Source organism: Orycteropus afer, unplaced genomic scaffold, assembly GCF_000298275.1.
Source record: "Orycteropus afer afer isolate SDZICR_OR568_19922 unplaced genomic scaffold, OryAfe1.0 scaffold00445, whole genome shotgun sequence".
NCBI lineage: Eukaryota > Metazoa > Chordata > Mammalia > Tubulidentata > Orycteropodidae > Orycteropus > Orycteropus afer.
Genome location: NW_006922032.1, coordinates 813747 through 826436, shown reverse-complemented (window position 1 = coordinate 826436; position 12690 = coordinate 813747). Strand labels below are relative to the sequence as shown.

At 36.2% G+C, this 12690-nt stretch overlaps 1 protein-coding gene across 1 annotated transcript in view; it reads left to right on the top strand.

Annotated features, from left to right (window-relative positions):
- The window catches only part of CCSER1 (coiled-coil serine rich protein 1), a 958389-nt gene that overhangs the window by 778219 nt on the left and 167480 nt on the right, over positions 1–12690 (top strand). The window contains exon 7 of the mRNA XM_007954211.2: positions 10309–10392. Coding sequence (XP_007952402.2) covers positions 10309–10392 — 84 coding nt within the window. The remainder of the gene's footprint in view (positions 1–10308; positions 10393–12690) is intronic.

Here is a 12690-nt window from a genome sequence, read left to right as displayed (position 1 = left end):
TTAAGTCATCCTCACTTTCAGCAAGCAAAGTTGTATCGTCTGCATATCTCAGGTTGTTAATGATTCTTCCTCCAATCCTGATACCACGTTTTTCTTCCTATAGGCCAGCTTCTCGGATTATTTGCTCAGAATATAGGTTGAATAAGTGTGGAGAAAGGATACAACCCTGACACACTCCCGTCTTGATTTTAAACCATGTAGTGTCCCCTTGTTCTGTTCGAATGACTGCCTCCTGGTCAATGTACAGATTCCTCATGAATACAATTAAGTGTTCCGGAATTCCCATTCTTCTCAATGTTATCCACAATTTGTTATGATCCACACAATCAAATGTTTTTGCATAGTCAATAAAACACAAGTAGACATCTTTCTGGTATTCTTTGCTTTGAGCCAAGATCCATCTGATATCAGCAATGATATCCCTCATTCCATGTCCTCTTCTGAATCCAGCTTGCATTGCTGGAAGTTAAATGTCAATATACCGGTACAACTGTTTTTGAATTATTTTCGGTGAGATCTAACTTCCGTGAGATATTAATGATATTATTTGATAATTTCCACATTCTGTGGGATCACTTTTCTTTGGAATGGGCACAAATACAGATCTCTTCCAGTCAGTTGCCCAGATAGCTGTCTTCCAAATCTCTTGGCCTAACCAAGTGATTGCCTCCAATGGGGCATCCATTTGTTGAAATATCTCAGTGGGTATTCCGTCAATTCCTGGAGCCTTGTTCTTTGCCAATTCCTTCAGTGCAGCTTCGGCTTCTTCCTTCAGTACCATTGTTTCTTGATTATATTCCACCTCCTGAAATGGATGAGCATTGACCAGTTCTTTTTGATACAGTGACTCTGTTTTCCTTCAACCTTCTTTTGATGCTTCCTGCATCATTAAATATTTTGCCCATAGAATCTTTCAATATTGCAACTTGAGGCTTAAATTTTTTCCTCAATTCTTTCAGCTTGAGAAATGCCAAGCATGTTCTTCCCTTTTGGTTTTCTAACTCCAGGTCTTTGCATACTTCATTATAGTAATTGGCTTTGTCTGTTTGAGCTGCTCTTTGAAATCTTCTGTTCAGCTCTTTTATCTTCTTATTTCTTCCATTTGCTTTAGCTACTCTCCATTCAAAGGCAAGTTTCAGAGTCTCTCTTCTGACATCCATTTTGACACTTTCTTCTTTTCTCATCTTTTTAATGACCTCTTGCTTTCTTCATGGATGATGTTCTTGATGTCATCCCACAATTCTTGGTTTTGATCATTGGTGTTCAATGCATCAAATCTATGATTTACATTTTCTCTATATTCGGGAGGGACATATTCAAGATCATATATTGGCTCTCATGGACTTGTTTTAATTGTCTTCAACTTCAAATTGAACTTGGGTATTAACAGTTGATGGTTTGTTCCATAATCAGTCTTTGGACTGGTTTTTGCTGAAGATATTGAACTTTTCCATCACCTTTAGCCACAGCTGTAGTCAATCTGATGCCTGTGTATTTCATCTGGTGAATTCCACATGTATAACCACCATTTGTGTTGTTGGAAAAATGTATTTGAAATGAATAAGTCATTGGTCTTACAAAATTCTGTCAGGCAATCTCCAGTGTTATTACTATCATGAAGGCCAAATTTTCCACTTACGGTGATTCTTCTTTGTTTCCAACTTTTGCATTACACCATCTAGTGATAATTAACACATTTTGATTGCATATTTGGTCAATTTCAAACTACAGAATTTGATAAAAATCTTCCATTTCCTCATCTTTGGCTTTGGTGGTTGGTCCATAAATTTGAATAATAGTCATATTAATTGGTCTTCCTTGCAGGCATATGGATATTATCCTATCACTGACAGCATTGTATTTCAGGTAAAATCTTGACACATCCTTTGTGATGGTGAATGCCATGCCATTCCTCTTCAAATTGTCATTCCTGGCATAGTACATCATATGGTTGTTTGATTCAAAATGGCCCAAACCAGTCCATTTCAGCTCACTAATGCCTAGGATTCAATTTTTATCCATTCCATTTCATTTTGGACAACTTCCAATTTTCCTAGATTTATACTTTGCACATTCCATGTTCCTATTATTAAGGGATATTTGTAGTTGTTTCTTCTCAATTTAAGTCATGCCACATTAGCAAATTGAGGTCTTGAAAGCTTTACTTTATCCACATCAGTAAGATTGGTCCTACTCTGATTATGAAGCTCTTTCCTAGTTGTTTTATGAAAGCCTTCTGACCTGAGGGGCTCATCTTCCTGCATTGTGTCAGACAATGTTTCCGAGCTATTCATTCAAAGTTGCACAGTATCATATCAGACAGTACTTCTGTGCTATTCATAAGGCTTTCCCTGGCCAATTCTTTGAGAAGTAGATGACTTCTTCCTTCTTCCTAGTCTATCTCAGTCTGTAAGCTGTATTGAAACCTATACATCATGTGCAAGCCTGCCAGCACTTGAAACAGTGGCACAGCCTCATGCTTCACAGCAACATGCAAGCCACGATAGTACGACAAACTGACAGACAAGTTTGTGTCCCTTAGCTATTCGAAACCTCTCTGCCCTCCCCTTACATGGATCCCTGGCTGCTGCTCTGTTCTGTTGTCCCCTCTGGCTTCACTTTCCCTCATTTTCCTGGTCCATGGGGTGGGGCCTGGGTCCCTCCCCTTACCTGGATTCCTGGCTTCTACTCTGCTGTCATCTCCTCTGACTTCTCTTTCCCCTGTGTTACTGGCTGGTAAAAAGAAAAAAAAAAAAAAAGGAGTAGTGTAGTCATTTAAAACACCATAACATATTGTGCTTTTATTTCTACATTTCTATAAAAATAATGCTTAGAAAAAAACACACTATTGCAAATAATTGGAATTTTAGGTTTTTTTTAAGTGCGTATTTAAAGACAATTCTGAAGTCTTTTTTTTTTGTTAATTGGACTTTTGTAATTAGAAAATCAATTTTTATAATATGTTGCAATTATTAATGTTGAAATAGTTTATAAAATAATTTTTCAATGCTTTTATACTAAATAATATAAATAAATAAGTAGATACTCTAAATGAAACATTAGATTAGTGTTTTCATTAACCTTGTTTTCAATATCTGAAAACCGCTTTTTCCTGTGGGCTTGTTTTGATGACTATATGCCTGCATTGCTTTATTTCACGGGCTGAGATGTTACAGAAAGTATGTTACCTTAAAGTTAAGTTAATTTAAGGGTTATATGAGGTCAGTTATTTAGGTAGAGATGCAAAGTACATTATCAATTATTGTACATTGTTATTGTTTTCTAATCTCTGCCCTTCTGTCCTCCCTTGCTGCATTCCTATTTCTTCCTTTGTTCACTTTCTTACGACATTCTGTCTCTGTTTGCTCTGAGAATGTTGTCTTTTTCCTTTATTTTTTAATCTTTTGACCTTTCTGTTTACAAGAATGAGGGAAAAATCTTGTAAGTCATAAAGTCCTCCAGAGAAAAGACCAGAAATCTATAAATTGGAAGAAAGTCATGATGACTCAATACCAAATTTGATGTGTTTTTGTAACTAGTAGCCAAGAATTATGCTCATAATTCTACCTGAGGAATATTGAAAGGTTTGTGAGAATTAGATATTATCATTTCATTTATACCTGCATTTCTAATTTCAACATAAAATCATGTTCAAGGTGAATTATGGATTCTACTTGCCTTAATTTTTGGAACTTAATTTTTATTTACACAGTAGTCTTAAACAATGAGATGATTCTAATTATAGGCAAAAAATATTACAAAATGCATGGGATATGGAGTCATGAAATTGAACTTGATAGAAATTATCCAATCTATCTCTCTGAAACAACAAATTTATAAAGTAAAATTTCAGGGATTAAAAAAAAATCTATAAAGAATTTTTGTATCTATCATTCTGATTCTCCAGGAGGCATTATGGATCCCTGGTAGCACAGAGGTTAAAGCCTTTGGCTGCTAATCAATAGGTCAGTGGTTCGAATCTACCAACCTCTCTGTGAGAGAAAGATGTGGTAGTCTACTTCCATAAAGATTTTCAGCCTTGGAAACCCTATGCACCAAACCAAACCAAACTCACTGCCATCAAGTTGATTCCAACTCATAGCAAACCACTTTGGGTTTCCGGGGTGATAAATCTTTATGGAAGTAGATTGTCCAATCTTCCTTCTATGGAGTCACTGGTGGGTTTGAAACCACCAACCTTCTGGTTAGCAGTCAAATAAATGCCAAAACTCCTTTACCTTATGAAACACTTCTACTCTATCCTGTAGGGTCACTATGAGTCATAATTGACTTGATCACGGTGGATTTTATTTGGTTTAGTAGGTGTTTTAAGGGAACAGATATATTCCTGACACCACTGAAAGAATTATTTGAAAATCACTCTAAATCTAATAACCTAACATAAATTAAATAATAAAAATCATAAATTAAATTTAAAAACACCATTTTAAGAAATTAGCTTTATAGATTTATAAATAATTACATTTTGGCAGCTGTTGAGTTGGCTCTGACTCATATTGACCCCATGCACAATAAAATGAAATGTTGCCTGATCCTGTACCATCTTTATGATGATTGGGACATTTGAGTCCAAGGTTGAATGATTTTCAATCTAGGGGACTCATCTTCCAGCACTATATTGGACATTATTCTGTTGTGATCCATTGGATTTTCACTGGCTAATTTTCTGAAGTAGATCACCAAACTTTCCTTCCTACTTTGCCTTAATCTGAAAGCTCCATTGAAACTAGTCCACCATGGGTGACTCTGCTGGTATTGGAAATACTAGTGGCATAGCTTCCAGCATCATAGCAAAAAACAAGCCACTGCATTAAAATAAACTGACAAATGAGTGGTAGATATATATAACTATTTATTTGTTATTATTAGCTGCCAATGAGCTGCCCCTGACTCATAGCAACTGCATGCACAATGGAACAAAACAGTGCCCAGACTTGTGGGATCCAACCATCATGATCTATAAGGTTTTCATTGGCTGATTTTTTTCATTGTAGATCACGAGGCCTTTCTTTCTAATTTATCTTAGAAGCTGGAAGAGTTGTTGAAACTTGTTCAGCATCATAGCAACACACAAGCCTCAACTGACAGAAAAGTGATGCCTGGGTCTGAGATTAATTGGCCAGGAATGGAGCCCAGGGTACCCACAAGGAAGGTGTGAATTCTACTAATGATCCTCCAATGCCTCATATACCTATAATAGGCTATTATTTATATTAATTCCAATGATAGTAATTTGAAATTTGTCCATAGTTTCTGGTTATCTATGTAACAAATCATCACAAAACTCAATTATTTTAAACAGTAGCTTTATTTTGCTCATGATTTTATAAATCAGAAATTTTGGAAAGACTTACCTGGACAATTTTAGCCTGGGGTTTCTTAAGCAGTTGCAGTGAAATGTTGCCTGAAGCTTCAGACACCTAATGGTTATCCAAGATAGCTCAGGATTATGGCTGACAATTAATGCTGGTTGTCCTTTGGGAGCTCATATGGCACTGGTGACAGACGTGCCCTGTGTTTTTAACTTCGTAATATAGTTACAGGGTTCTTTCTCAGAGGTAGTAACCTGAGAGAGAGTATTATGAGACCATTGTAGCATTTTCTGATGTAGCCTTGAATGCCATTTGATTAAGTTAATTTCATCTTATTCTATTGGTTAAGCAAGTTAATAAAATCTGTCCACATCTGAAGAAACATTAGACTCTGCCTCTCAGTAGGAATAGTAGCAAAAGACTTGAAGCCATCTTTAATCTATCACACCATGTTGTTGTTGTTGTTATTTGCTGTCGAGTTGCCCCCGACTCATAGCGACCCCTCCTTGGGTTTCCGAGGCAGTATCAGTATGAAAGTAGGATTGCCCAACCTTCCTTCCGAGGAGTGGCTGGTGGGTTTGAACCACCAGCCTTCTGGTTAGCAGTCAAGTGCCTTAGGCACTATGCTACCAGAGCTCCTCACACCATAATCCCATATAATTACATAATAAGTCCATATTTGTTAATAATAATTGAATTAGGAAATAATATAATGGAATTCTGGCCTTAAAATTAATTATATTAGAATGAGGACCAGAATATGGCATAATTGTTGAATTATATATTTTTCTTCCTATGATTAAAGTTCATTTTAATAAGCATAACTTTCAGTTGGTTAGATTAACCTACAAGTTAATGGAGTAGCATTATTATTTTGAAAACAAGAATACATCAATATGACTTTTAATTCAATAGATAACCTCGCCAAATAAATGTTCTATAATTTTGCTATAGAACTTTGCTATAAATTATATTTTTCTATAATCAATACTGAGGATATTGAGTGAATTTTGCAATCATTCTATTTCATTTAGTAGGTTAGATACTTACATGAATGTTGCTATGTGTATATATCACAAATAAAAATAAAACTTCGAGTAGCTAAACTTCCTTTGCCAAGTCATTCAGAGAGAAGGCTTCCTAAATTGGCTTCTGATGATCAGCATGACAATTTCAATATGTGTAATTTCAAGCTGCTGGTTCAAACCCACCAGCCAGTCCTCAGAAAGAAGGTTGGGCAATCTTCTTCTGTAGTGACACCGTCTCAGAAACCCAAGGAGGGGTCACTCTGAGTAGGGTCCGACTTGACGGAAAACAACCACACCAATTTCATAAATAAAAGCAAATAATATTTTAGCACCTTTCTGATTTAAACCTTTGAGATTATAAATTTCTTGAAAAAATTAACTGAGAATGGAATTTGAGAATTGTGTAAGGTGAGTTTATTTTTGGAAAATCAAATTTCTTTATAATTCCTAGTAGACACAAAATAACAAATCTTCTATTTTAAACTCAGAATTAATTAATTGGAGAAAAAAAAAGAACAATAGTGGGAGACATGGACTATTTCTCAAATCCCTTTTCAAAAAATGACTCAGATTTAGCTGCAGTAAATGTGGTTAGCTGACTACCTCTAGCTGCTAGTACCTTCAGGGTCTGCCTCAGTTCTCCAGCTGAAGTCAGGCTCATCTCTGGCCTGAGACAATGACTAAGGTAGTGGCAGCTGATGTCTTCTTGAAGCAACCTCTCAGCCAATAATTAAAGAAGGTAGTGGTACAAAAGCCTACCCACTTTTCCCCTAAAAAAAAAAAAAAAAAAAAACATTTCCCAAACAGGTAATATTGGCTCTGGAGATTTCTGTTTGCCTGGCAGAGAATTTTTCAGATATGAATAATAATAGTCTGACTGTCCCCATGTCTGGGAGCTCTGGTGGCATTGTGCCTAAGGCATTTGACTACTAGGCAGAAGGCTGGTGGTTCAAATCCACCAGGCACTCCATGGAAGGAAGATGGATGGGGCAATCTTCTTCCATAGAGAAACCCAAGGAGGGGTCGCTATGAGTTGAATTAAATCCATGGCAGTGAGATTTTTTTTTTTTTTTTTTTTTTTTGGTTTTGTCCCCTTGTCCAACCTTGTTTCCTACCCCTTTTCTTTCATAGGAAAGAAAATAACCATTTGCACTCTTAACTCCATCTCTTTGTCTGTTTCCTGCAGAACCCAGTCTGTGACTCTTTTTTAATGAAAGCAATACAGTCTTCTTAAGTAAGGTATTATGCAAGGCATTGGAACTAGAAATACTAATGCAATAGAGTTTTTTGTTATCAGATATTAAATAGGTTGTTGTAATCAACAAGTTATAAAAACTTCTATGAGGCTCAAAGAGGTTAAATAACTTGCATAGAGCCACATAACTGTGACTTGCAGTTCCAGGATTTGATCCCAGATCACTTTGATCTAAGGAACATGATTATTCTTCTATCTGCTGATCTAAATCTGTTGATTTTTTGCTTGCATGTGATGCCATTACCAATATAACATGCAATATTTAGAATCTGTGGGTATAAGTATTAAAAACTGTGGGTGTTAACTTTATCCATGAAAACTTATGATTTAGGGAAGAAATGGGACTTTTAGAAAAGAAGGAAGAGAGATAATTACATTAGTTTTTGAACACATGGTTGAAATATTTCATAGTCAAGCTGGTGATCAGCAAATGAAAGGATAAATTAATAAAATAGATCTATACATTCTACATTTCTCAGTATGTTTTGTTTTTGTTGTTATGTGCTGTGGAGTCAGACCCGACTCATAACGACCCCTCCTTGGGTTTCTGAGGCAGTATCACTATGGAAGTAGATTGCCTCACCAGCCTTCTGGTTAGCAATCAAGTGCCTTAGGCATGAAGAAGTAAAATTTACTCTGACCATGGAAGCTAGAATAAATATATATTCTATTTTTGCTAATCCATTAGATATTTTCTTCTTTGATAGCTCAGTTGAGGGTAATAGTTGCATTCAGACAGGGTGGGAATTCTATTGATGTTTATGCTGTTTATTTGTTAATTTTGTGAGAAGGAAACATGTATTTCTTTCATGATACACTTAAATGTGTCAATCACTATATTTGATGTTAGAGATATGCTAGAGAAATAAAGTCTATATTCTCAAGTGGGGAAAAACAAATAAAACAAAGCCTAGTCCAGTAAGGCTGGGAAACAATCAAACAGTACTTATACAAAATAAAGTTTGATTAAAATGCTATGGCACACCACCCTACAACTCCTAGCATCACCCCATCAAAGGGATATATAACAGCCCACAAGGAAAACTTCCTTGTGGGACAAGGAGAGTAATAATAGAGACGCATTAAAACTGAAAAACCAAACTCACTGCCATCTAGTTAGATCTGACTCATAGCAACCCCTCCTTGGGTTTCTGAGGCAGTATTTCTGTGGAAGTAAGCTGCCCAATCTTCCTTCCGAGGAGTGGCTGGTGGGTTTGAACTTCCAGCCTTCTGGTTAGCAGTCAAATGCCTTAGGCACTACACCACCAGAGCTCCCAGAGATACATTAAAAAAAGAGATGCATTAGAGTATAAGAAATTTTGGCAAGGAATGGGGTGGAGTGATAGGATGGTTAGAAGACAGTATAATTCAGACAGGAGTCCCTGGATGATGCAAAGAGTTAACATACTTAACTGCTAACAAAAATATTGGAAGTTTGCGTCCAACGATAATCTACCTCAAAGGAATGACCTGGTGATCTGCTTCTGAAAAATCAGCCATTGAAAGTCCTGTGAAGCACGTTTGTGCTCTGACACACATGGTGTCACTATAAGTCAGACCTGATTAGACAGAACAAGTTATAATCCAGACAAAGACAGGCATGCATAAAGCTGTGGAAACATGAAACTACGTGATGATCCCAACTTTGCATCAATAAGCAAAGGTTGTCAAGAAGTTAGAAATGAAAAACTTTGAACTATAAATGAAAAACTTGAAAGATTTTTGACTTACTTTTTTTCAGAAAGAGATGATTAGCTGTTAAATTGGGAAATGACATGATTAATTCTGGTTTACAAAAAATCTCTTTGGTAAGTAGGGAAAAGGATAGAGCTAGCACTCAGACACTGCTGCAGAAATCTCAGAAAGAAACAATTAGGGCCTAGAGGAAGCCAATAAAGAATAAAGAGAATTAAGTAAGTTGAAATTATAGAATTTGGTGTCAATATGTTTCAGAATAATAAAGAGCTGAGAGTATCGGATGACTTCCTGGTTATTCCTTTAGGTACTGGGGAAAATAAGCAAAATGGAAGCTTTAGGATGGAGGAAAATGATATTGAGTCAAATGTTGAATTGGAAACTCTGTGGGGCATGCTAAGTGAGTAGTTATATTCATGGGTTGGCTCAAAGCAGGTAGGTAATTCTGGATTAATTATTGGCATCTGAGAGTAATAAAGGCTATGAATGTGAACATACTGTGTGCATCAAAGTCATGGCTCAGTGTACCTGCAGACTGAGAAGATTAAATTCCCAAAGATATGAAGGTCACAAAAGACAAAGACTGTATCATGAACACTGGTTTAGGAATTAATATTTAATTATAGCAAGAGAACAAATAGTAGGCATTTATTTTAGAATATAAGTATTTTAATTCCACTAATTTTATATACACAGGAAGGGGAGGAAGGGATCTAGGATGACTCCCTGTTTTCTTCCTTAAGCAACAAAACAGAGAACCAGATTAAGGGGGTGGGCACTGATATAACAACAAATATGTCATCATATATAGCATAATAACATTATTGCATATATGTTTACTTTACAACTTAGAATATATATTGAAAATTATAGTCATAGAGGAAATGTGAGTTTTGTTAGTCAGATGCAGTTTATCTCCCATTGAGTGGAGCTGACTTTATCAAGAGCAAAGTGAAAGGCCTAAGCCTATTATGCGGTCTCTTTGATGTTTTTATAGGATATAATGAAAGATGAATGTTCCATGCTCAAGCTGCAGCTGAAAGAGAGGGATGAACTCATTTCTCAACTTCAGGAAGAGCTGGTAAGTGATAACAGTATTTGGCCTACAGATACTTACCTTGTAACATTATTTTCTATAAATCCTGCAGTGACTTGTTTATTAGCACCTCAGTTAATGATTATCTCTGATTAATTTTATAATTCTACAATAATAAGAACTATAGATATATGAATTCTAGAACACTTATTTGTGCTCATGAGGACATGACGTAGAGGCATTTGTTTGAACAGAAAAAGGGGATTAAAATAAGAAATTGTATTTGTCAGGCTTTTATCTTTGATGATACTTATTCTATCTGTATATTGAGCAAATAATCCAAGAAGCTGGACTATATGAAGAAGAATGAAGCATCAGAATCGATGGAAGACTCATTAACAACCTGATAATTGCAGATAACACATCCTTACTTGCTGAAAGGAAATAGGACATGAAGTACTACTGATGAAGATTAAAGACCACAGCCTTAAGTATGGATTACACTTCAAGATAAAGAAAACAAAAATCCTTACAACTGGACCAATAAGCAACATCATGATAAATCAAGAAAAGATTGAAATTGGCAAGGATTTCATTTTACTTGGTTGCACAATCAATGCCTTTGGGAACATCAGTCAAGAAATCAAACAACATACTGCATTAGGAAAATCTGGTGGAAAAGACCTATTTAAAATGTTCAAAAGCAAAGATGTCACTTTGAAGACTAAGATGCTCCTGACCCGAGCCATAGCATTTTCAATCTCACTTCATCTGCATTCATATGCAATCCATATGCCACAAGGTGGATTGGCATGGTGGCTGTGATAATGGCTTGAGGTATAGCAAGGATTGTGAGGCTGTCACACGACCAGTCAGTGTTTCATTCTGTTGTACATAGGTTCATTATGAGTCAAAGCAAACTCAATGGCACCTAACAACAACATATGTGTTTGAAAGCTGGACACTGAATAAGAAAGCCCAAAGAAGAACTTGAACGATAGTCTATGCAAACATATATTGACTAGACCATGGACTGCCAGAAGAATAAACAAATCTATCTTGAAAGAAGTGCAGCCAGAATGTTCCTTAGAAAGAAGGACGGTGAGACTTCGTCTCACATGTTTTGGATAAGTTATCAGGAGGAATGAGTCTCTGAAGCAGGACATTGTATTTATAAAGTAGAGAGCAAAAAAGTAGAAGAAAGTCATCAACAAAATGGATTGATACAGTGATTGAACAATGGACTCAAACGTAGCAGTGATTTTGAGGATGGTGCAGGACCAGGCAGTGTTTTCTTGTTCTGTTGTATATAGGGTTAATATGAATCAGAACCTTTGATGGCATCTCATAACAATATAGGTATTGAAAATCAAAAGAAGAATTTTTTAATAATATATTGAAATGTGTATGCTTGTAGACAGTGGTATCACTAGGGGAGTGGTGGGGGGGATGCAGACTTAAACTTCTGACACTGGCAGATGGGGTGACATCACATAACTCCAGGATCCATGTTGGCGGCAGCAGCAACCAAGCTGCTGCCACAAGGAGAAGGACTGCCAAGGAAGTGATATCATTAGGGATGGTGTGTGTCATCCACCTCACAGTGCAATAACCTGTCACCTCTTCCCACCAACTTTCCCTCTCCTGATGTTGGTTATTGGTCCAGTTGTAAATCTTTATGGAAGTAGATTGCCTAATCTTCCTCAGCTGGTGTGTTTGAACCACTGACCTTCTGGTTAGCAACCATATGCCTTACATACAATATTATATAATTTCTAAATAAGGTATAATTTATACAAAGAAATGATATCTATATAGTTCATGTTTTCAGAATTCTTTTTAAAAATGTAACATCATAAAATAATGTAATGTATAGGCCATTAACAAACCAAACCAAACTCACTGCCATTGAGTTGGATCCAACTCACAGCAACCCCTCCTTGGGTTTCTGAGGCAGTATCACTACAGAAGGATTGCCCAAACTTCCTTCAGAATAGGCCATTATTAACATGAAAATACATATTTTCCAATTAAATACATGGACTTGTTATATTAATTTAAAAAATTATAATAGTATATAACAAGAATGAAATAGATGTGAGAAGTTTTTTTAATTTATTGTGTTTTTCTTTTTTACAATACCAGAAAAATGAAGACATATTATATTATAAAAGAGACCCTGACTCATTATCAAGATCAAAAGGCAAATGCTGTTGTTGTTGTTGTTGTTAAGTGCCGTCGAGTCGTTTCTGACTCATAGCGACCCCATGCACAGCAGAACGAAACACTGCCCGATCCCGCGCCAGCCCCACAATCCCTGCTATACTTGAGCCCATCATCGCA